The sequence below is a fragment of the Pezoporus wallicus genome, unplaced genomic scaffold, assembly GCF_028554395.1.
Source record: "Pezoporus wallicus isolate ANWC-B61680 ecotype Strahan unplaced genomic scaffold, APGP_CSIRO_Pwel_v1 contig_227, whole genome shotgun sequence".
NCBI classification, from domain to species: Eukaryota; Metazoa; Chordata; class Aves; order Psittaciformes; family Psittacidae; genus Pezoporus; species Pezoporus wallicus.
Window position 1 is genome coordinate 2,991,506 of NW_026635704.1, and position 25,280 is coordinate 3,016,785.

The window sequence follows — 25,280 nt, forward strand, 5'->3', positions numbered from 1 at the left end:
GAATAAGACACCCAAATCCTAATATAATCTTGTACTTTTCCATTGCCTGCCTTTCTCATAAATTTATTGCAAGATTTAGATTAAAAGATGAAGAAGCTGTAGAGAGTATGTTGAGCAAAAGAGTGTAGGAAAACCATCCTAGCTGCTGCTCCTTAACTACACAATGGTGCTTCTGGTTAAAGTATCTTCAAGTGCTGTTTTCTGCCTTCTTAAGTGTCTTGCCATCATGTTATGAATAGCTTACCTGATGCCTTCATGTATGATGTATTCTCCCAGTTAGTGCACAAAGAGATTTTCTTCAGATGCCTGACTCCTGAAGGAGGATAAGTCAGCATCTTCTCTGAACCCAGGATTTCATTCTCCTGTCAACCTCCACAGCGGGTTATTAGTGCAGCATCTGGCCACCTGCCTGCCCTGCTTGTGAGCACATGAGCCCTAAGGGACTACCAGCATATCTGTATTTAGAAACAGATGGAGAGTGTTAAAAGAAGCTTGGCTGGCTTGCACTCTTAATTGTAGTGGTTTATTTACAAACAGTTGAAACAATCGAGGTTTTTAAGATGCTGTTTAAAAAATACTTAATCTTTGTTAAGGTTCCCCCCCCCCCAAAAAAAAGCACCCCAAGATGTTTGTAATGTAACTACTGGCTCAACCAAAACGACAGCAAAAAATTACTATATCTAAGCTATTTGTGAGAATATTTTCATGCAAAATTGCACCTTTATCTGTAATCACAAGAAGAAGAGAGAAAAAGCAACTCTCATGCCTCAGAAAAATTCAAAATGCTTCTTGGTTGTGGTCTGGTGATCAAACACACTCTTGCTGTTGCTTCAGAATCCTAGTTTTTCCCCCTCTAGCTTTTTATCACTGTTTCTCCTTGTTCAAGCCATCCTGATTCTGATTGCAATTTAATCTATTACCACAGCTGCTTGGATTTTGACTGAGAGTTTTGTAGTTAAACACTTTCTGAACTGCAGCATCTCAAATGCCACTGGGCACACGTTACACTGCATCCTGGTTAATATAATTAATACAAATTTTCCCTCCCTGATGAACTTTCTGTGGATGCCCAAGCAACACTGCTTGCTGCCCAAGTAAGGTTTTACCCTTCAGATTTTTTTAACTTACCCTTTAAAAGCCACAGAAGTTGCCATTAGTATTTCCAAGTTTTTTTAGTACCTTGTATATTTTAGATCTGCACAGTATATTCTAGATCTGTGTACCTGCATCAAACAGGTGCAGCAAACCCTGTTTGGGCTTGCTATTCATATGTCACACATTATTTAAACACCAAGGCTTTACACAAATTAACTCTTTATGATGCAACACACCTACTCTACAATTTGTCTGCAGTACCTAGCATCATACGAAACACAAGGCTGCAGATGGCAGAGATATTAAATATGTTTACTGCAGTGTGGTTGAAGTTCACGGGTGCTAGAATAATGACACCTGTGAAGAGGCCTAAATGAAGAAGGTAATTTGATCCCAAAGGAACTAAGTACTCAAGTAGCTAAATAAATATTATACAATCATATTTAAAAAAAAAAAGGAAAATCCCAAACAAAAACCCAACAAAAAGGCCATAAGGAACTTAAAATGCTTGTGCCTGTTGATAATTCCTTTTTTCCCTGGCACAGCAACATTCTATGGTTGGAAAAGCCTCATGAAGTAGCTCCAGTGCATACATAACTGCTTCCAAACAACTGTACTTGTTGTACAAGCAGTGTGCAAGCTCTAGTTGAAAGGCTGACTCTTTGATAGGTAACGCTCAGTAACTTGCAATTTAGTGTAAAAAAAGAAGACATACCTTCAGTGCAGGAATAGTCTCATGCTCATGTAGTAGAAATACTAAAGTAATGCAGAGGTAGGTGTTCATCCTCTTCCTTCTGAAGAAGGGTTTTCATCTCAGGAAAGCTTCAAGAAGATACAGCTGATTTAAACTGCCATCTCCATCATGTTGGTTTGTTTACTGATTCCAACACAACCCCATGAGTTAAATATTTTGCCCCCTTTAAATACCACCATTCAATGTAGCAGCTGTCAGTTCAAAGAATTCTTCTTGTCCATATCCACCCACTCTTCTAAAATAACAGAGTGCATGTTCTACAACGAGCATGTTTAAATTTATCAGGCCATTTTTTCTTGACCTGTTCTCTGGTATGTCAGCAAAGCCACAGTTCAAACCAAACGTGGCCATTAGACCATACAGAGGCATTGGTGTGTGGAAGGGAGAACTGAGTATCTCCTACGGCTTCATTCTAAGGTCAGCTTTTGATTTTACTGGTAGATCTGATATACCCTGCTGGCTTTCAGGTTGAAAGCCTCAACCAGGGCTGTGATCAGCTGCAACTTCTGACTTCTTAGTAGGTCAGATTCTAATAAAGGAAAATACTCAGTTCCAGAATCAGCAGTGCATAAGAATAAGCAAGTAGTTCTTATGATTTACAACAGTATTTGCTTAAAGTAGCTAAGTATTTAATCATTTGAGGCGAAAGTTTTCAACCAGCTTGGCAGATTCAGCTTTTCAAACTAATGTGCAGCAGTAAATTACACTCTTGTAAGTTACCAAACCTCTCCATGCTCACTGCTGTCCAGTTAGAGGTAGTGTACTGCAGTCACAGAAAAACTGAGAACCCATCACAATGAAGAATGACATCAGAAGAATATTTAGGTCATCAGTCCTTTTTCAAAAAAGCAAAATTTGAGTAAACATCTGCTAGCATGAAGTATCACCGTGACCTGATCTTTATATAGGCAGGCTGCAAGTCATAGAGCCTTCCAGTTGCCTACAGAAACTCAAACATTTTACAAAACAATGACAAGGCCATGAGACAAAATAAATCTTTAAGCTAGGACTAAGGTGATCTTTTTCGTCATGTTACTTGATTAAATGTCTTGTTGTATGCAAAGTGCTTTTTGGTCAGGTAAGTTTTTTTGATTCACAATCACAGGCACAACAGTCATTCCCAAATATTTTAGATCTAGCCATAGCTCATTTTTTTACACCCTAAAAGATGCATCTTCACAAAAAGTGGCATCTTTGTGCATTACTACTAAACGCTTATTAGTATGAGCAAAGGATTACTTTGCAGTTCTAGTATGGCATTTAGTGTTAAGAAGCATTAGTGTTAATACAATCCAAACCTTTACAAAACAGAACCACTACAGATATAATTAATCCTGAAGTCTTTCCAGTTCTCCTAATGCCAGCAGCCAGTAGTTTGTGCTAATCACTCTACACATACCTAGGTTTGTGACTGACTACCTCTATTTTAAGACATTTGGACATACAATTATATGAAGTGTTTGCTTTACATACCAGCTCTCCAAGGTTCAGTTTGCCCTGCATTATCTGCTTCTGCAGAGCAGAATTAAGACTAGGAAACACTTAAATTTCTTATTGTTTTGTGGCAAAAGAACAGTAACTGAACATTCACTCAAATATTAGTTCTCTCTGACAGTCATTCACTGTGATTCTCACCTCAAAACCCCAAAAAGACAAATAATATGGCATCCTTGGGGTGATCAGTCATATTCACTGAACTGCTCTTCTTTACTACCAGGCACAAGTTCTCAAGCAAAGCTGACTACTGAATCTTATTCCTAAACCTTTAACATATCTCTTCAGGATTGCTGCTGCTCCTTTTCCTCATATTTTTTTCTACTGGCATGACCCCAGTAGCAGCCTTCCAGTACCTGAAGCGGGCCTATAAGGATGCTGGAGAGGGACTCTTCATTAGGGACTGTAGTGATAGGACAAGGGGCAATGTGTTAAAACTTAAACAGGGGAAGTTTAGATTGGGTATAACAAAGAAGTTCTTTACTGTAAGGGTGGTGAGGCTCTGGAATGGGTTGCCCAAGTAAATTGTGAATGCTCCATCCCTGGCGATGTTCAAGGCGAAGTTGGACAGAGCCTTGGGTGACGTGGCTTAGTGTGAGACGTCCCTGCCCATGGCAAGGGGTTGGAACTAGATGATCTTAAGGTCCTTTCCAACCCTAACTATTCTATGATTCTATGACCACATCACAAAAAAAGACCAACACAAACCCAAACCAAACCCCACATATTTAGCAGACTAAATATTTAAAATTATGCCTTGTGTCATGTGTATTAATTCATAGGTCACAACTCTGAAATTCTAGATTTAAAGTTACTTTTAAATAAGCTGATGTGGCCAAGTACTTCCAAAAGACCGAAACTGAAAACATAGCTTAATAACACAAGAAGTGTTATTACGAACATTAAATGCATGAATTTTGCATCACACAACTGGTGTCTCAGACTAAGCTTATGAAATACACAGATACCAGACTGACTGCTATTAGGGCAACGGTCCAATTCCTTTACATTTCAGAGCACTGTATTCATCCTCAGATCAGCATAAGGCGGCTTATCTACCTAGAAGGCTTTAGTCTGCAGTCCTTGGAAGCAGAACAGAAATTATATGATGGAAGTAGAGCAGAAAAGATACAACAGGCTGCTGTCTCCTGCAGACTGCAGGAGGAGCCCAACAGACCTGCAGTCTCACCAGGTGAAGTTACAAGAACAGTACTGGGAAACAAAAGCAGAACTATATCACTTCTGAGCTTCCCTTAGATCACCAGGAAGGTTTTTGTGGACAAAAACGCTAAGATCCACAGTTCACACAGAAGATGAGTGGTTTATCTTTGTAAGAAACATCTATGCCTGCACATCAATCTCAAGTTCTCAGCTATATGAAGAAGGTGCACCAGAAATATTTCTATAGCAATAACACTTAACCAAAGAAAAAGTTTTTTTTCAAAAATATTTTATTAGAAACAAACAAACAAACAAAATCAACAAAAGTTATTCAATAAAGAACTGTACAAAATGTATTTCTTTGGTCAATTTGTGAAAATCACCTTCATTTCTTTAGCTACTACCCACGTATGTTAAAGGAATTTTTCTTAAATAAAGAATTAATGCAGACACAAAGTAAGCTGCTGTTGCTTGGCAATGACTAATAACTTCTCAAGGGACATCTGAGACTGCACATATGACTTACAGAGGAGTTCAAAATTGATCAGAAGAGTGCAGGTGGGAGACCATTGCCAAAAAGTAAGCGCCAAGAACTTGGTATTTTCCACTGTGAAGAAGTATCTGTGGAATTGTCACTCTGCAATAGAATCAGAATAACTCATTAAGTTTTAAATAGTAATGGTGCAATTCTATCTCTGGCACATGTATTAAAACATCAGGCAGCATTTCAAGAATCAATATATCATGGGTTGCTTTAGAGAAGAGGACTGGAAGTTCAAACTCAATCAAACCCTTACACAATTTTCTCCCGCAGCTGTCAAACAAAAGAGTTAGTGTTTAGGTTTGTTTTTTCAGGTGGTGAAATTTCCAGTGAGGTTTGAAGCAAAACGTGTCTTTAATTTGCCATATACTTGATGACCAAGGACCAAAAGGAACCCAACCATTATGTTTTTAACTTTCCTAAAATTCAGCTGAGTAACATTTTTAATGTCCTGGATTGAAGAAAAAAATAAAATAGTGGCTATAAAATACAAATGCAAGAACTCTAGATAAAACAGCACTTACTTCACTTTTAATTAACTGAAGCCATTCATTAAGATAGTTAACAAGAGCAAATGCATCAGGGATGTTGTCACCTTCTGAGCAGAATTTCAAAAGAACTGCCATTTGGATTCCTTTTGAGCAGCTGCAACAAAAATGAGCAGGCATTTCTATTTAATTTCTAGACCCAGAACAACTACATTTATGCATTAAGAGCAACAACAATTGCATATGGCTTGTTAAAAAAAAACCAACCAAAACCAAAGTAAAAATGTATGCATATATAGAAAGGTGGGGCCTTTTTTCCCCTCTCCACACTTCCTTGATTGCTTTTTCACACTTGATGTTCTTAGTCTAGAATCTGTTCTTTGCTTTGTGAGGCAGAAATCCTACATCATGGAAGTGTTACTCAGGACCTCTTTTACACAGTTAGTTTGCATTTTTGTGTTCGTGGGGCATTTATAGAGATCCTTTGATATAATCATTTGTTTTCTTTCAGGACATTTCAAACAGCAGTTTTGCAGGCTGCGTATCACTACCTTAGTCATGATATTCCCATTTATTATTATTATTATTTTATTATTAGGACGTTTCCTATACCATAACAGTTTAGAAAATAATTTTACCCATGTACTTAAAATGAGAGTTCTGACACCTTTCTGTGCTTAAGGCAACTTACCTCTCTGTAAACAATCGTTTTGTGATGCCACCTCCAGGAATATGTAGTACTTTTTCTGTATCATTTATTCCAGGGTAAGCTGCTACTTTCTCCATTTCTTTCCAGTTTAGCTCCTGCATAAGACCTCCAACTGCTTTCTCAAGGTCAGGTGTAAGTAGGTAGCGTAGTGGTGTCCTATAAACAAATCAAGAATACATTCAGTCTGACAATAAAAGACACTACCAATGTCACTGTGACAGAAGGATGCAGGGTGGAGGGTGAGGGTAGAGGACCTCACACCTACAATGAAGAAGTGCACTGACATTCCCTTCTTCATTTAAATTTAAAATGCAGCTTCAAAACAGTACAAACTACTCAACTTTCTGCCACAAAGAGAACTAAGGTACCCTTTTTTTAAAGGCTCAAATAACTGGCAAGTACCTGATATGTAAGCACATTAATAGCAGAACTGCTCATGGTTGCTAAATGATTTACAAACAAAATGTGTTTCTTCTTCCTTCAGATAGGAGATGATTAATTTAAAGTTTGTTAGGGTAAACTTGGACTTCACTATGATACAGTACTTTTAATAAACTCACACCAGAAATATATGTAGACTTCAGTCAAGTCTTAAGTATTTTCTGAATGCACTACCCTTGCTCTTTAGTGAATCTGCTGTAACAGATTCTCCGGTGCTGCAAGAGATTCTCTGGTGCTGCAACAGATTCTCTGGTGCTGAGGGGGTTTAAACCACCACAACTTACGACTCAGACCACATCAAATAACCATTAGTCCCTCTCATTTCATTGCATGTTCGCTGGCTATTCTGCAACTGGATGCAAATATCACTGGTAACTGTATCTGAGACGTGAATGCACTTAAACTTCCTCTAAAGCCCTACACATTTATACAGCCTGAGGATAAAAATTGGTCTTTTGCAAAAATATTGGGGTTTTCTTGTTTGCTTTTTTTACATCACCAGTCCTGATGTCCTCAATCAGTAAGTAATGCTTGTTTTTAAAGGAGTAATATTTAATAAAAACGTGTATCATCTGAACCTTGGAGTTAACTCCCAACAAATAAGAACTTCCACTATCAAACTATATTAAATAACTTACTACATTAAAGAAAACTTTCAAACTATAGAATAAGAAACTAATCAATATTCCAATTAACTGTTAAAAATCTAGTCTGTGACCTATATGTTAGCAGTTAATCCCTGAGGTTGCTTGCAGCCACAAACAATTAAGAAGGTAAAACTGAGGCTCTATTGCCTAACAGTGCAGGCCTTTTGCTCAATACTTTCAACAGCAGCAACTAAGAAAGTTTAGAGACCAATCCTGTGTAACATAATGTTTTAACAGTACATTATTTTACAACCTATGTACACAGGTGTCGTGGTTTAAGCCCAGGCTGTAAATCAGAACCATGCAGCCCTCTTGCTCACTCCCACCCTTTCTTCCCTCCCCCCCTCCCCCAAGCAAAAGAACCTTGCCAAAAGAACGGAGTAGAAGGAAATAATGTCAGTTTGTCAAAAAGAACAGAAACATTAATTAGTTATTTTAACGGCACAAACATACCCAAGAAGCTGCTCATCATCTCGCTGATAGGCATGGCTGCTAGACAGAAGAATGACTCTGGCACATCTACTGCTTTTCACCCAAGAAAGCAGCATTTGACAGAATGGCCTGTACTTATTCTTAATAAAATGAAAGAGAAAAAAGAAGTGAAAAACATATTGTGCCTTAAAACAAACCAAACAAACAAAAAAACCCCACACAAGACAAAAGCTAACAATAGTAGCTGTTACATATAATGTTTAGCAGTGATGCAGATTTTTCTTCATATCCATTTATTCTTCGATGTTACAGTTTTAAAAAGCAGACTATTACTCTGGTTGTTTACTTAATCAAAACTACATGTATAATGATAAAAATTATCATGAAGCCCACATTAACAACAACAGTACCACCCTTTTTGTATGCCATTAACACCAACAGAAAATGCTTTACAGTAAGGTGGGATGGTAGGATCACACAGGATTTTTCCACACTGTCAACTGCTAAAAACTGCAGCATATTTTGTTTTTTGTTTTTTGTTTTTTTTTTCTGGCATGGCATTCTGCTTAAATTACAGCCACTATCCAATTAATAAGTAATTTTAAATTCTTCATTTTTACCTAATGAATGCAGTTTAAAGTAATATAGAACACTGTGAAATAATTAAATTGGACTGACTCAAAAAAATCAAGCTATTACAATAAAAGAACACACAAACCCAATAAAGAGTTTAAAAAAAAAAAAAAAAAGAAGACAAAACCCAGACCATTTTTTAAGAGTGTTAATAACATAGGTGGACTGTTATTGGGCTTGGAAAAACAACAAAACCTCAAACCTCAATAAATGTGCATGTCAGCTTTTGTCACTTGAAATCGCATCAGCTGAAAGGTGTTATAGCACATTGTAGAAAAACCATTTTGCGAGGCCATTTAAGCTATTTGCCAGCAGAGCTATTCAAAATGAAGAGTGAAGTAAGAACAATCAATGCACCTTCATACCTTTATGAATGGTGATCTGATCTGCAGAACTACAAGTTTCTTTGAAGGTAACGAATACACTATAATAGGAAATAATTAAGTTTTGTAAGAAGAAAGCAAGAGAGATATCTGTGTCTAGAAGTATCCAGAATTATCCAATTTACAAACCTCAGGATAGTAAACCTTCCAGCTGTCAGTTAAAAATATGTATTTTTGAGCATTGTCTTCACTGGACTTAACTTGTCATAAATTCAACAGACTGAATGAAGAAAAGTATATGATGATCTACCTCCTGCAACAATTTGGATAATCTTGTTATGCAGCTTTGCAGAGACTGACAGATTATTCTGAGACTTGCATGATTTAAGACAGAAAAAAAAAAAAAAAAAACTATTTAATGCAATGATCAATATAGGGAAAGAAACTAAGACTTTGAAGGGGAGAGAGGGAGAAACACCAGACAAGAAAAAAGGCAAACACTGGCGGGAAAGAAGGAAGAGGAAAAAGAAAGGCTAAATGGCCTTCTACATGAACATTTCAGCTTGCATTCTAGCAGTTTTCTCCAAATACCCTTCATGTTGCTTTGGATGAAAACCAGAGTTTTGACTGCACTGTAAATAGTTGAAATTCGGCATTTGATTCTATGATTTCTTACTGGTTCCATGTGTCAAATTGATTATCCAAAATAACTTAAAATAGTTTCCTTTGTGAAGTGTAAATACATTTTTATCTGTTACTGAACTTGTTATTACTGACATTAGTTTTTGTAACAACAAAAAACCATGACATTCTTGCACTTTCTGCAGCTTGCAAATACCTTCAGCATTCAATAACCACTTTCGGCATTCAATACTCACCTTCAGCATTTATACTCAGCTCCACTGAGTTTTCTTCTGCTGTTGCATATGGATTATTTCCAACCATTGGCACCAAGCAATCAGTGTAGAAGTAACCAACTTTAGTCATGTCAAGCGTGGAAATCACTAGATCTATTGCCAGTTGACCAACATTTCCCACCGACACTGCTGGCTGAAGTAACAGAAGTTACTGAATTATAGTGTGTTTTATGGACAATACAAGACACTCTTCAAATAGTAAAAGTTTAAACTACTTCAGTTCTAGTCAAACATGATTTCTGAAAGGGGCTAGCCATCCTCTGACAAAAGCGACTATTCCTTAGCAGATTGCTAATACAGATTTTGGACACTGTCCCACAAAAAACATCCTAGCCAGTTCTCTAAATAATCCCTGTCTTGCTGTAAACTTAAACAAATGCTTTAAAAACCTGTCTCCTTCCTCTCTTTTTATTGGATACAGAATAGGTAAAAGAAGCTCAAACCCCTAATGCTGAGATTGGCACCTAGTGACACCTAATGGTAATGCTGATATTACATATTGAACCTACAAATCTTAGATTGACCCATATACAAAAGCAGGTTGTTTTTTAATTTTTTAATAATGAAAATGCTAAGGGTCATCTTGGATTCATTACATAGGAAATGCTATAGTTTATCACCAATCGGGGCAGATAGTGACCTAATATAATGGCACAGAAAGACAAATTCAAGAGCTCTGTCCTTTTACAGAAATTATTACAGGAAGACAACTAAAGTTTTGGTTGCCTCCCTCTAAGTTATAAACTATCTACAAATTGCTGCCGTATTTGATGTCAATAAGCTCACGGTGAAAGAGGACGTAACAGCGCTTACAAAATAGCTAGTATTCAATAGCCTGATACTCCTAGGCACAGAAAACAGCAAGGATCTGTTTCCTGTTGCTCACCACCTGATCTGGAATGACTTCCCGTGCAGCCTGCAGAGTCATCCCGGGCTGTGCAGCCCTCGATGGAAAGTGATAGGGTTACCTTTAGGTAATACAGTAAAGCGACTCACTGGTAAGAAAAACAATGGTTTTACTTCGCAGCCTGCACTAGAACTCTTACCTCACAATAAACAAAGTAACCTCGAGTACCTTAAATTGATTTCATACCATGCATGATAAAACACTTCCTAAAACAACCCTAATCGGTTAAAATATAGCAGAAACAAGGATTTTTTTTTCATTCGAAACATACATCTCATCTAAATTTAAAAAAAAAAAAAGCTTTTATTCCAGTGACAACCCATAGGTACTACAAAACTTGCAAAATGACATGTGGCATTTTAATTTTAGAGAGACAGCATATAGCTATAGCCCGGCACACAACAGCTTAACAGAAGAAAAAGCCAGGCAGTTGAGGAGGGAGAAACTGATGGAAACAGAAGGGACCGAATTAAGCTCTGGAAAAGACCCCTTCAAATCCTCTTTAACGCGGCAAAACACACGGCAAGATATACGCAAGGACACCACAGTCGCCTGCCCAGCGCCTTTCCGCTTTCCCGCGGGCAAGTACCCAGGAACGACGCCGAGCAGGGGAGAAGGAAACCGAAGTATCTCAGCCCTCAGAGACAAGAAAACGAGCCCCCGCCCGCGTCCCACAGCACAGACAGCAGTCCTCAGGCGCCCAGGCCCAGAGCAGCGGCGAGCCCCGCTCGCTCGCTCTGGGTTGGCCCATTCGAGCAGCGCCCCCTCAAGCCCATTAAGGGCAGGGCAGGGGCATCAGAAGGGCAACTCACCATGAGCAGAGTGAAGCCTTTAAAGTCGGAAGTGGCGGAAGGCCCGCCATGGTCGCACGGAACAAACATGCCGGCCGCGAAAGAAGGGAGAATGCAACGGGAGCTACGCCTCTCTCCTCAGCGGGGCGGGGAGTAACGGCCGTAACGGCCCCCCACGCACTGCGCTCGTTGGAAGGGCGGTTGGGGGTGGAGCCTTGTCGGCGGCGAGAGGCTCCTCGGCCCTCTCCCCATTGAGGAGTGTTGCGGCTCGTTTCCTGCCCTGCCGCCATGTCGCTGCCGCCGGAGAAAGCCTCCGAGTTGAAGAAGATCATCCACCAGCAGCTCGTCAAGGTGGGTCCCTTGGTGACAGCAGTGCCCGCTGAGGCGGGGGTAGGGCATGCAGCGTGCTAGCTCCATCGCCTTGCTTTTATTTTCCCTACTTGTGGTTTCCAGGCGCTGTTGCGCCTTCTGGCGTTTGCGCACCCTTCCGGGGGGCCCGCAACAGTTCGAACTGCTGTCCCGCGTGCGGCCTATCTCCGCGTCGTCTCCTACCGCCTCCGGTCCTCTCTCATTTTCTGTTTACCGGGCTACAGGGTGATGGAGCTGAGGCCCGTCCCCGGCCACCTCCCCATGGCTTCTCTCTGTCAGGCGCTGCCTCGTTCAGGGAGAGGACGGCAGCAGTTTTCGGCGGCGGGGTCTGCACCCTGGGCCTGGGGCTTCATTTTGAACTGACGGGAAAATAAATATGAATGCTTTAACTCGCGCATCACAAAGTATTTCAAGGCGTGGTGGCTGTGGCCGTAACGTTCTTCTTGTGTGAGAAACAGCTTTACAAATCCGTGCAGTTTGACAGCTGAGGTGAAGGACAGAAATTCTTTAACCCCCTTTTGAGCACAGGAGGAGCTCGCAGTGGAGATTTACTACTTTTGCACCTTACCTATGAGTACACAAAGGTGTATTTTTCACCTTAATCATACAACCATAGAATAGTTAGGGTTGGAAAGGACCTTAAGATCATCTAGTTTCACACACCACCACCCCCCGCCATGGACAGTGGCACCTCACACTAGAGTGTTTTTATTTAACAAAAATAAGCTATTATCCTAAGTTTGAATTTTGAGGGAGGCAGCAACCATTTTGTAATAGATTTGCAGACCTTTTTGTGAGGAGGGAAGTTCAAGGCGGGGGATACTGTCAAGAGCAGTGAAAATGCGCAGGTTCTGTATGCCCATAACTTTTGTAACTGGTAGAGCTTTAGTGAGATAGTGACTCATTTGATCAGTTCTGAAAGGATTAATGTTTTGGTGTAGTTAATTCTGTGTTCCTAGGAGAATAGACTTAGATTTTAGAGAATAGAGTGACTGTTTAGTCACAGCTGCTACCGTAGAAAGAGCAGGTGTTTGTAGCATATAGTGAATTTTCTTTCAGATGGATGTCCATGGCAGGATAAGAGAAGTTCTTGCTGAGACTATACGTGAAGAGTTAGCACCTGAGCATCAGCAGTTATCCACAGAAGATCTGATAAAAGCTTTAAGACAACGAGGAATCATTGATGATGTTATGAAGGAACTTAAATTTGTAACTGTAAGTAGTTTTTGAAGAGTTAAAATATTTTTGTTCATTTCTCTTACTGACTTAGATTTAACAAAGTCAGAACATGGTACTTTTAAAGGTTTATAATGGTTTTACTGATTTGTGACGTAATAGAAGCAGAACAGCTTAATGCATATGCTAAAATTGGGTTAATGGTAATACTACATCATAAATATTTGTTCAATTTGTTGCATCTTGAGTACTAGAACAGGGCATACCTGATGAATGGCATTTGGTTAAAACAGTGGATTATTTAGTTTTTAGAAGACTGCCGTAAGAGCACTGTTGCATCCCTTGATGCCTCAAAAAAAGTCTTTAATTGTAATTCCAGGATGGGAATGAAAAGGAGAGGACTTCAGCTCCAAAACCATCAACACATTTCATTGACAGAGAGCCACCAGTTTTGAAAAAAAGTATGTTGTTTATTTATTTTAATATTTGGATCCTAGTTTTGAGAGAAATTTGAAGTTATGACTTTTGGACTCTGAATTAGTAATCCATTACTGACGTAAAGGTAGATGTTCTTCCTGCTTATATAGAGGAAGTAAATTCATGTAAGCAGCAGAAATTAGTGTCACATAAAATACAACTTCTTTCTTTATTTCATTATTTTACATGAAGATAACTTCCATACATTGTAAAATCACTTTATCCTAAGCACTTGTCTCAAAAATGTTTCTTTTTCCTAGTGTCCTATTAGTTAACTGATGTTTATTATGCATTCTAAGATCTGTTTGTAGTCTCTTCATTTTTATTGCTACACTTTACAGCTAACATTGACCCAACACGGAGGTATCTTTACCTTCAGGTTTTGGGTGGAAAAGCTTTTCTGGAACATCTTCAGGAACCAGAGCCTCTGCCTGGCCAGATCTGTTCTACCTTCACTCTGTGTTTACATTTTCGAAACCAGCGCTTCCGTTCTAAACCTGTAGCCTGTGCCTGTGACCCAGATTTTCGTGATGGTTTTTTACTTGAAGTACACAAGGGTAGCCTAGGTAAGGAATATTGTGGGTTTAAAGCTGATGCTGTTGGGTTGTTTTTTTCCGACTTGAGAGTTTTGTGAAATGTTTACAGCTCTTTAGTGGATTTCTTTCCTATTTTTTATCATGTGTTCCTCAGGAAACTGATTACAGTATTAGGTTATGCCACTTTTAGGTATTTCTCTACTCTGGCCTCCTCTTCTTTTTTTTGAATTTGACCAACTTGATCCATAATTGACAGTAAGATGATAGTCTCAGCTAAGGTGGCTGTTTGTGCTGACAAATGAAGAAGAGAAATTTGAATTTGTAATCACGTGGAAGGGAATCTGCAGTGTGAGTTCAGTTTGCAAACACCTGCACAAAAGTCAGTCATCCACAGCCTGCATTACCGTTCTTCTGTTGGTAGCCAGGGAACATGGTAGGAGCTAAGTATGTTCTGAAAAGACTTCTGAATGTTGACTGAATCCTGTAAAAATCCAGGGTAGCTTATGTGACATCAGGAAACACAGAGAAAGGCAGAGTTACTGCAGTTGACAAGGGAGTGAATATACCACAGATGCAAAAAACCCCAGATTTGTTAATTCTACTGCTCCTGGAGATATTCATATTGTAGAGTGAAGCTTAACTACAGGGAAAGTTGTTTCCTAAATACTGATGTACAGTTAGTTTATGTGATGCATTCCAACTTATTAAAAGAATATTTTTCAATTGCTTTTCATAAATGGTCCTTTAATATTCCTTATTTTCCTAAATGCTAATTCCATTTTAATTTTTGTAGAGTTGAAGCAGTTACATATGAGTATTCAGCTATAGGAATCTTTATCTCCTCTGTAAATTAACTGTAACCTCTCTGTAGCTAGGTCCTAAACTGAGTTTGATTTTAAGATGGGATCATTGCTTACACTCCTGGACATGAGATTTTTCTTAAAGTGCGATGTATTCAATGAATGTAAATGCATACTTTTTAATTCTGAGGAAGATTTAGGATGATAATATTCTTGCTGTCTTATCTTGGTTTAATAATGGCAGGTGATGGAAGTAAAATGGTGGATGCAACCACTATGTTATCTATATGTGATCCAGTGCATATGGTGCTGATCAAAACAGACACGTTTGGTGAAACAACACTAGTAGCATCCTATTTCTTGGAGTGGCGATCTGTCTTGGCTGCAGAGAATGGCATAACAAATGTTGCTGTTGAACTCCTGGGTGTAGGTAAGGATAAATAATAAGGCTGTAATGATGGCTTTAAAATACTGGGTACTGGGCTTGCTTGTAAGCATAAAGTGGTACTTATGATGTAGTTTAATTTTAGTTCAACTCATAAATCACTATCAGGCATCCTTGCAAAAGGGGTATTCCATACCATAGAACATCAAGCCCAGTATGTCAACTGGGGAGAGTTGGCTGGGGGGGGTCAATAATTATTTGGAGATGGGCTGGGCATTGGTCAGTGGGTGTAGTACTGTGCATCACTTCATGTTTGGTTGTTTGGTTTTCCTCAGGGGCGGGGTTTATTCCTTCATATCTATTTCATTATAGTATTATCAATATTATTATAATAGCATTATTGCATTGTTATTATATTTTACTTTATGATGAAAGCTACTAGGAAGAAAATCATCCCAGCCAAAACCAGGACAAGGGCCTTGGATAATTATCTCACATCTACTTGTCTGCTTTTTTTGCCATATTATGCTTTCTTACAGCCTCATTTGAGTTTGAAATTTAAATAAAGATGCTTATTTTGCATTTATTTAAAGATGTTTAGTTATTTTTTTGTAATTATATGGCTAACATTTATTGTAGTTATTTGCTCCTGTTTGGTTGAAATGTCTTCAGTAAATTAATTTTGAGAGAATTCATTAAAATTTATTTTGATTAAAAGGTACAGAATCGAAGGTTTCCGCTGGTGTTTTAAACATTCGACTAGAAATGTATCCACAACTTGATAAGATGCTGTCTCCAGAAGTAATTAATACTCAAGTAAGTAATTTCTGGGAGGGCTTGCTTACTTTTTTATTGGGGGGCGGGGATTAGTGTAGATGTTGAGGGCTGTGGGTTTTTGAGTGTTTGCTACTTTGTTTTTTTCCCTTTAAACTTAAATATAATCACCTTTTTTTAAACCACTTTTGTTTACACTGAACATTACTTTGAATTATTACTTTAGTAGTTTTTCTGATTACCTGTATCAAAACTTCAAGAAGAAAAATATTATACCTTTATTTTCCTCAAGTACTGTATGTTTTCTTGCTCTCTTTCCCATTTGAAACAATAATTTCAAGTCAGCTGTTCTGCCTGGAAAGCCAGTAAATTTTGGCCTGAAGGTACATGGAGATGCTCTTCTGCACATCAAAAGCTCATCAGTCCTTCTGTGCAGAAATGCATCACTTCGGATGACCACTACTTCAGTCAAGCTTCACATATGAGCCTGCAAACAAGAAATGTAGCTTGAGGTTTTAGCTCACTGGATTTAATTTAAAAATACTGTTATTCAGTATTTGTGTACCACACTTAAGGTTTATTTCACATATGCCAGGATTTCATGTTAATGTACTTATTATGTTGTTTGGTTTGGTTTTCTTTGGGTTTTTGGGGGGGGGGGGTGTTTCCCATTTTTTTTCTTCTGTTTTGGAATTCATGTACATGTGATTTGTTTGTTTTTCTTACTTGCAGTTTGCTTTGGAACGTCAGAAAACAGCAGAAAAAGAACGGTTATTTCTTGTCTATGCTAAACAATGGTGGAGAGAATACCTACAGATTAGGCCTACACACAGCACAAGGCTAGTAAAGATTTTTGCACAGGTTTGTAAATTGTACAACTATACCAAATCTTTAAGTTGCCTTCTTATTTTTTGATTTATTGTGAGGTTTATATGTATATGGAATCTCTATAGATCTATGATGTGGTTACATTCGGATCAGGGCAACATGTGGTGTATCATGCAAAAAAAAGAAATTTGTAACTTCTGTTTGTATATTGAAGCGTAACAGCATAATGCCCACAGAAGGGTTGATCTAACCACCTCTGGTGTAAGAGGTGATAAAGCCTGTTTAGTCTCACAAATGCCCAAGACTTAACTTATGCATGCAAACTATTTCAGACAAATTTTATATCAGATAAAATACAAAACATGCACTTACTAAATCTACTAGAACATATGTGCACAATATTTGAGCTCTGTGTGATCTGTAAAACAATCTTTCTGGTTAATGTGTGATCTGTAAAACAATCTTTCTGGTAATGTCTCATAACAATAGACATAATTATTGTAGGGTAATAAATTACTGTCAATTGCTCCATGGTAATTGTTCCTCAGTAAAAGAAATGGTATGATCCTTGCATTTTTCATGCTATGACTTTAGCTTGTTAGTGGCAGTTTTCCTAGCACAGATAATGCACAGTAGCTTATTATCTCAAAGTAACATCCTGAAGTGATCTCTGCGTACTCTTCAGTGAAGCAACAGCTTCCATTCTGGCTGTACTGTAAGTGTTCAGTAGTGATGTGAGCTTTCAAATCCTAGACAGCAGCTGAGGCCTCACCCAGTCAGTAAGTCACTCCATCCCAGTGGGATGAGGGAGACAGTAGAAAAGGCAAAAGTGAGGAAAAAGTCATGGGTTGAGATAAAGATGGTTTAGTAAGTGAAAGACAGTAAGGAAGGACAAGTGGGAAGAAAGGGATGCAAAGACAGTCACTTGCCACCTGCCACCAGCAGGATGATGCCCGGCTAGTTTCCAAGCAGGGATGAATTTACAAGTCTGCTTCCTATACCCACTAGTTTTATTGCTGAACATGGTACAGAATATCCCTTTGGTCAGTTCAGCTCAGCTGTCCTGGCTGTGTTCCTTACCAGCCTTTCATCCACCTGGAAGCTACTCTGTGTGGGGCAAAACAAGCAACAGAAGGTTTCAGAGCAGAGTATATAGAGAAACATACCTAATTAGATAGGGAATTCTAGAACTGAGAGTTTGGTTAGGGACATGAGGTAAAAATGGGATTTTTCCTATTTCAAGAATAAAGCAAGGTGTGAATTAATGGTATTCTACTTTCTGCACCCAGAAATCTACAGTAGACCATCATTTCATGAAGCTGCAGAGATTTAAAAGGCTTTGATCCCTTTTTTTAAATGTATTAACATAAAAGTACCAATTTAGGCAACTAAGGAAGAATTTTGTACTTCTTGAAAAAGTTTTAATAGTTGATAATCGGAGTATTTCCCTGCAGCATGTAATAAGATAGACCTTTTTCCAGTAATTCTTTCCTTTTCCCAATAAATTAAAAATTCTTAGTATTATTACTATTTTTATATAAATGTAGTTATTTTGTTGGGAGTAAATTTTTTTTTTTTTTTTGGTGTTATGACAAGGGGTAGAGTATTCAAATTCAGAAGCTAATAGACATCTTTTAAACTCGAATCAGTTCCTAAATGTTTAATGCTTTTTTTTGGGTTTGATGTGGGTTTGGGGGGGGGAGGGGTGTATGTGATTTGTTATGGTTTGGTTTTTTGCTTGATGATAATGTGTTTTGCTTGATGATAATGAAATTAATAGTGGGTGGTGCATGAACAGTTCCTCATCCATTTACGAAAATGGATTGCAGCCTGTGCTGCTCCAGGTAATTGAACATGGAGTCCAGAATGTCCTTACAAGTGGCAGAACAAGCAGAAAAATGTAACTGTAATGATCTTGTGTCTTAATTCAGAAGTATTTTTGTGTCTTAATACTTTTTGAGTGATATTATTTCAGGGAGAATATATCCCATTGCAAAGAAGACAGTCTTAAGATGAATCTTTTGTGATATTTTCATGCATGATAAATAACTGTATTTTACATTTTCAGGATGAAAATGGAGTAAACCATCCGGTATGTTCATACATCAGACCACTTCGAGCAGGCCGGTTGCTAGACACACCTAGACAAGCAGCACGATTTGTCAGTGTCCTGGGTTATGAAAGAGCTCCTGTCATCGGAGGAGGTGGTGGCAAACAAGAACAGTGGTGTACCCTTCTTGCTTTTTTATGTAGAAACAAGGTATGTGAAAATAGTCCTTGTGTGACACAGTAGGTGGTATCATATTCTAACTGGAGCTGGTGATTTAAAACAGGCTGCAAATACATGGATTAAATAAAATTTGGAGAATTATGTTGCAATAACTTGTTTAAGATATTTTTTAAAGAGAAACAGATGTTAAATAGACAACAAGGCTTTGGAACAGACTTTCTTTACTGCTATTGTTTGCGTCCATTCCTCAGTACATCTGGTTGACAATGAGCTTGTTTGCGTTCATTTGCTTTTCGAAGATCCCATATAATTTGGTGAACCTCTGCTAGTGTGCAGGACACTGGTTTAAAATCTGGACTAATCCAGGAAAAGTTGAAAAAGTCTCAAAGTCTCTTTTGCTGTTTTTTTTTTTAGATGGGCTAAAATATACTGACAATCTTTACATTCCATTTTTGCAAGATGGGGATTTTTACTAATGGTTTCAACCTAGTTCTTGGTGATTTGACATTTGTATCATAAGACTGTAATAAATGAAACAAATTGTAACGCGTTCTGGATCATAGCTTTTCTGTTGTATGGCTAAAAGTAATAGCAGTCTCTTTTAATACCTCTTTGGAGTGGTCGATGCTTTTCATTGCCATAGAGAATCTTCTGTGTTCAAAAGTAATGCCACTAACGTGTTTGTATTGAAAAGTTGTCATCTTCTTGGCAGCAGGAGCTGTATCCCAGGTTTTAAATCTGTCTCAAAGGCCTCACAGAACAGGCTTTAGCTGTTGCCTCTGAATATCGTATCATGCATAGGTACCATATAAAGGCATCACTTGCTACCTGCTGGCTTTCAGATGGAGATGATGATAGTGACTTTTGAGTTTGAGGGCCATTGTGTTTGGAGGCATAGAGAAAAGGTTTCCTTCAAGGCAGAAGTGGAAAGCTGTATAGAAAATAGCTGAATTTAGCCCCTTACACACCAGCTGGATCATTATTATTTTTCTTGTGGGAAGTAGTGTGGCATTATTAAACGAACACAGATTCACTAGAAACTTGGTTAAACCTGCTTTCCTGCATATTTCACTTGTACATTACTGTAGGGGAAGATTGTGTTATCTGTGTAATGAACAGATACATCCAAGAACACTGAATTTTATATTTTCAACATTCTGAATAGCATCAAAGAGCCTTATGCTTCCACTTCTGTATGCTGTGCTTTGTATTATGAAGGCTTTGTTGCACGAGTTTTTGTTCTTACTTTACAGCTACTGTTTGTAAAGGACTTGAGACAAAGAATACTAGACATCATATTCAGAAACTTTTATGTGAATTATCAATGGGAGTAATGTATTTATGAAAGAAATGGGTTTTCTGACTGAGGCGAAAAGCAACTTTACATGTGACTTTCAGCTGCTTTAGAGTTAGATCTGTGAAGGGGGTTGTTTTATCTTTGTTTAATTTCTCAACTTTGCCAACACATTCAAGGCAGTGAAATAACAGTAGAATTACATTTTACTAAGTGACTAAATTTCCTAACTGTGTGAAAATACCGCGTAATCTCTAGTACTATGTCAGGTATTTGCCTTATTTACATACGCTTTTATGTTTAATTAAAATGTGGGGTTTGTCTTCATGGGTCTATAGATTCTGGTTTTGCAATACTTGAAGGTATCTTCATAATCATAAGAGATGTTTTCTAGCTTTAGTGATATTTGAATAAAAAATATAGTTATTATTTGAACATACATTATTTATTTTTAAATAGATTTATTCTGTTACAGAAAAATAAAACCTTAAAAGCCCAACTTCTGATACGTGCTTTAGGTAAACAAGAGAGAAACATGATGTATTAAATGATGGTTAGAGAAATACCACTTTTTTTTTTTTTTTCTTTAAGATTTAATACACACCTGATACTCAAGCCAGTTTACTATTGTTTACTGTCTAAGCCAGTTTACTATTGTTTACTGTCTAGGGTGACTGTGAAGATCATGCTAACCTTCTGTGCAGTCTTCTGCTTGGGTTTGGATTGGAAGCCTTTGTATGTGTTGGAACAAAAGGAAAAGGAGTCCCCCATAGTTGGGTAATGACTCTTGGAACTGATGGAGCAGTTACTTTTTGGGAGAGCTTAACAGGGCATAGGTGAGTAAAAGGAATACAAGAAAAGTGAACAGTGCATTATCAAAGCGAACAGTATGTTGAGGTTTGCATGGGATATTTGTTGGGCTTTTTGTGGTTTTTATCTTTACACTCTGTCATGCAGCTGGAATGTAATCCAGGTGAGTTTTGTCTTTGAATCTTTTTTCTGTATACTGCTTTTGTTTGGAAAATAACTGGTTCAGTGTGAGCTGAAATATTTCCACAATTTGTAATGCAGTTCTCAGTAGCTTTAATACTGTATAGTAACTGTCTTGCAGTAGCTGATTCCTATTGAAGCTATCACTGCCACCATTTGTAAAGAAGGAGATAAAACCTGACGTTATTGTTTAGGAACCAGTATTTTTTAACTTGCTTCATCTGTGAAATCAGTGTTATATTACATTTTTCTCCTGCAAAAATCTGTGCAAGTCTGAGATTCTCACTTGAGTCATTTTAGAAGGGCACTTACAGTTCTTCTGTGTTCCAGAGCTTCTGGAACCTGTTATATCCAGTGTTGAAAATGAGCGATTCTGTTTTGACACTGTTTACGTATCCTGTGATTACCATTTGAAGACTTATTTCTCCAAATGAGATGAATAGTGGGAAAACTGTATGGGTATATTGTTATCATTGCAAAATTTAATTGCTGTTGAGTTCAATTAGCTTATTTGTCTAGATTTAAAGAAAAAAAAAAAGGGATGTATTAGTTTATTGTATGCTATGTTTCCAAAATGTGCATAATTATTTTTCTGTAAATAAATTAATGCCATTTTGGGAGGATGAAACCCCCCCAAACTTAACAAATTTGGCTTACAGTTTTAGAAAGAGAGATGGCTTGTATCTGACCCATCTAAGTATTTTTACTTTGCCTTGAAATAAGGTGTATTAATAAGACATTGAATGTTTTTGGTTAGGTACATCCACAGACCTATCAAGCCTGATGACCCTCCATTAGTTGAACAACCCAAGCCACTGTATCCTTATCGCACAATAGGTTGTGTCTTCAACCATCAAAAGTTCTTTGGAAATTGTCAGCCGTCTGATGCTGTGGAGGTCTGTGTGTTTGACCTGCATGATGGATCTAAATGGAAACCTATGAGTGGGGAAGCAATAAAATCTGTATGTCCACCTGGATCAACATCTTCAGTTCCCCCTTTCCCTCCTCTGTGTGATTCCACAATAGATGCTGCGATAGCAAGCAACGAGATAGAGTTGCAGCTGAGACTACTGGTCTCTGAACACAGAAAGGTAACACTTTTAAAGATTGTGGTTGATCTGTTGTGGTAATAAAGGTGCATGGGTTTACAGTTTTCACTTGTTTTAGGTAGCCATTTGTTACTTCAACATACTTGTATCTTTGCAGCATGTTTTCCATCAGCTTTTTCAGAAATGTGGTATGTGAAAAGTCAAGTAATTGAAAAATTATTTGGAAAGACTGTACTGAACTAGTTTAGACATCATACTTACTGTTTGCAGTGGTGATTGGTAGCCTTCTGTGTGGGCTCTTCCCCCCACCCTGCCTTTGCCTCTCCTGTGTCTGATCTTCAGCTTACTGGCACCTGCAGATTACCTGTGAGTGGTCTGTAAAAGAGCTGGGAAGACCAGACCTGGTTGGTGGTGGGCTTTGCCTATCCACCACAAGTGGTTTTGGTTCCTAGATAAAAGCAAGCTTTCAGCTTCCATGTTCTTACTCTGACTGCTTTGTAAAATCTGAAGGTATTTCTAGAAATAAGTTTTGTCCTATATCAGAATTTTTACATGTAATGTGCCAGAAATTAATCTTCCTGTGCTGGATATGGAGGAATTAATATTTTAAATCCCTGGTAAATTATGTCTGGTTTTAATGTTTGGGTTTTTTGGTTTAGTTTTTATTTCGCCACACAATGTTCAGCCTTTGGGGTGTCATTCTCAGAGCATGAGTCTCATGTGATGTTGAACACATAATGTGGTAGATTTTTCTCCCTTGTTGCATTTGTGGGATGGTAGGAGGAAGGTACGTGGAATCTGTATGCGTTTTGGGGAGCTACTGTGCACTGTTTTTTCAGAAGTGGGTTTCCCTGTGAGACAGTTCTGAAAAATGTGAGGTTTTTTTTAGTTGATCTTTCCCATATATTTTTTGCTATGTATTTATGCACTACCTTCGTACATTTCATGCAGAGATACTGTAGCTAAAACATCTAGTTTCAACTCTGCTGGTCTTGTTTTGGTCTAGTACTTAATTTCTTGCTCAGTGTTTGATATTTTGTTGGTGGTGTTTGGTTATTCCAGCTGGTGTGTGAGTCAATATCAAAATCATACTGCTTCTCTTCCATTAACTACAAATTAAAGATTTGTCATGGATTTATTTGAATCTATACAATATACAAGCTTAGTCATAGCCTAATGTTCATTCTGCACACTTGTCATCATTCTGTGAATTGCCTCACAGGATCTTGGCCTTTCTACTGTTTGGGATGACCATCTATCCTACCTGTTGTCACCGGCGCTAGCAGCCTATGAGCTGGAACGTGCAACAAGTATTTCTGCAGGAAATGAAGAGTTTCAGGACGCTGTAAGACGAGCAGTACCTGATGGTCACACATTTAAAGGGTTTCCAATCCATTTTGTATACAGAAATGCCAGGAGAGCATTTGCCACATGTCTTCGGTAAGTTTAAATATAAAGAGATACATACATGTGTATGTTAAAAGTAACAGTACTTAACTCTGAATTGCAACTCTTTTGCTTGAAATTTAAAGAAAATTGATTTTGTTAAATAACTGAAGGAAGAGTTGTGTATGTAATGGGTCATGGGGTTACAGAGCTTTTATGTTACATTGAGTTCAATGATGATAGACTTCTCCTGGGTTAAATTAAACATTGAGGAGTTAATTTCTCTGCACTTGTTACAAATGATCAGTGATGGCCTTGTTTTCCTCCAAGGCAACAGTCCCTGCGCTGTTGAACAATATTATTATTTGTAGTGACAGACTAATGACGCTTATTGTTATTTAAGGGTTGATCACAGTTGAAAAAAAAAACGCACATATGTAATTGAAAATTTTAATAATAGCTTAGTAATATCTGTTACTCTTGTTTTGCTTTTTTACAGGTCTCCTTTTTGTGAAGAAATAATCTGTTGTACGGGAGACCAAGTGCGACTTGCGGTTCGTGTACGAGTGTTTGCATACCCTGAATCTGCATGTGCTGTTTGGATCATGTTTGCTTGTAAATACCGTTCTGTCCTTTGAAAAAAAACACCAAACAACCCAGCATCATTCCTACCTTCTTAGATCTGCAAAATAATGTATAAAATTATGTAATTAAAAACTAGTATTGTATTTTATATAAATGCCACTGATTTTTGGATACTGTGTGTTCATTGAAGAGGATTGTGTACACAGTAATGATTGTATTTATAAAGAGAATTTATTCTTATTTTTAATAAAAGTTACTTTTAGTACTTAAATGAATGTGGGTCAAATTACTAAAATGTGTGCATGAAATACTAGCTTCTCTTCTGCAGCTCTGAACTGGTGTCAGAATTCATTTAGAAAAAAGTCTGGTTTACCTCTCCAGGGTAATAGATTCTCTGTGTAGCATATTGGGTGTACTTTGTGAGTGACCGAGACCTAGAAATTCTGAAGTTGAAGTATGTGTCCTTTTTAGAAAAAAAGTTTATTTCTGCTTCTTTTGGACATAGCAATAGCTTTTACATTCAGCTTCTAAGAAAAGTTCAGTCAGAAAAGTAATCTTATTAATCCTATTAATTTAATGGATTTTTTTGTTTGTTTGTTTCTATTTGTTTTGTTGTTTTTTTTTTTTAACATGTAAAGTTAAGATGTGGATAGCCAAGAACATGACTAGCTTGTGCTGGGTTACGTGAAGTGGTTTAACCTGATGCCTGTTTTCTGACGTTAGCTTAGGAAGTTTCTGAGGTAGGAGCTGTAGCCAGGCCGTTTTGCTTAACAACCAGTCATGATTTTGTCTGGTTTTGTCACTGTGATCTGTACTTAATTATCCATCTGTGGTTTTGTTTGTCTTCAACATGTGGGTGGTGATTTTGCCGAGCGTCTTTTAGTCTTCATGCTTTGAGAAACAGCAAGCAATTGAGCTTGCTGGACTTCTCAATACCTCATGTTTTTCACCATGCAGACTCTGGCCTGTCTTTGTGAGGCTGATGAAAACTATTTGATCTTTCCTATAGAAGCCATTCTGTGTCTTTGGTCTGTGTCTACCACCTTTTGTTCTACATGTAGGAAAGAT

General features: G+C 37.9%; 2 protein-coding genes across 4 annotated transcripts; one reads left to right on the top strand and one right to left on the bottom strand.

Annotated features, from left to right (window-relative positions):
* Window positions 1-4,888: 4,888 nt before the first annotated feature.
* PSMG2 (proteasome assembly chaperone 2) lies at window positions 4,889-11,467 on the bottom strand. Of its 2 annotated transcripts, none has more exons than XM_057397427.1 (7): window positions 11,355-11,467; window positions 9,597-9,764; window positions 8,761-8,819; window positions 7,784-7,902; window positions 6,225-6,398; window positions 5,570-5,690; window positions 4,889-5,141 (listed from the first exon to the last, which is right to left on the bottom strand). In XM_057397427.1, the coding sequence occupies exons 2-7, from the start codon at window positions 9,703-9,705 to the stop codon at window positions 5,049-5,051; spliced, it is 675 nt and encodes a 224-aa protein (XP_057253410.1). In that variant the 5' UTR covers window positions 9,706-9,764; window positions 11,355-11,467; the 3' UTR covers window positions 4,889-5,048. The 2 variants fall into 2 exon arrangements, with proteins under 2 accessions (XP_057253410.1, XP_057253409.1); XM_057397426.1 differs by having other exon boundaries at window positions 9,597-9,768; window positions 11,355-11,461.
* A 124-nt stretch (window positions 11,468-11,591) lies between these two features.
* On the top strand, window positions 11,592-24,483 carry CEP76 (centrosomal protein 76). 2 transcript variants are annotated; one of them, XM_057397428.1, is made up of 12 exons: window positions 11,592-11,684; window positions 12,762-12,917; window positions 13,258-13,339; window positions 13,697-13,921; window positions 14,936-15,121; window positions 15,795-15,892; window positions 16,583-16,711; window positions 18,747-18,938; window positions 20,872-21,038; window positions 21,950-22,283; window positions 23,464-23,681; window positions 24,127-24,483. In XM_057397428.1, the coding sequence occupies exons 1-12, from the start codon at window positions 11,622-11,624 to the stop codon at window positions 24,263-24,265; spliced, it is 1,989 nt and encodes a 662-aa protein (XP_057253411.1). In that variant the 5' UTR covers window positions 11,592-11,621; the 3' UTR covers window positions 24,266-24,483. The 2 variants fall into 2 exon arrangements, with proteins under 2 accessions (XP_057253411.1, XP_057253412.1); XM_057397429.1 differs by lacking the exon at window positions 11,592-11,684 and adding an exon at window positions 12,226-12,276.
* Window positions 24,484-25,280: the final 797 nt, after the last annotated feature.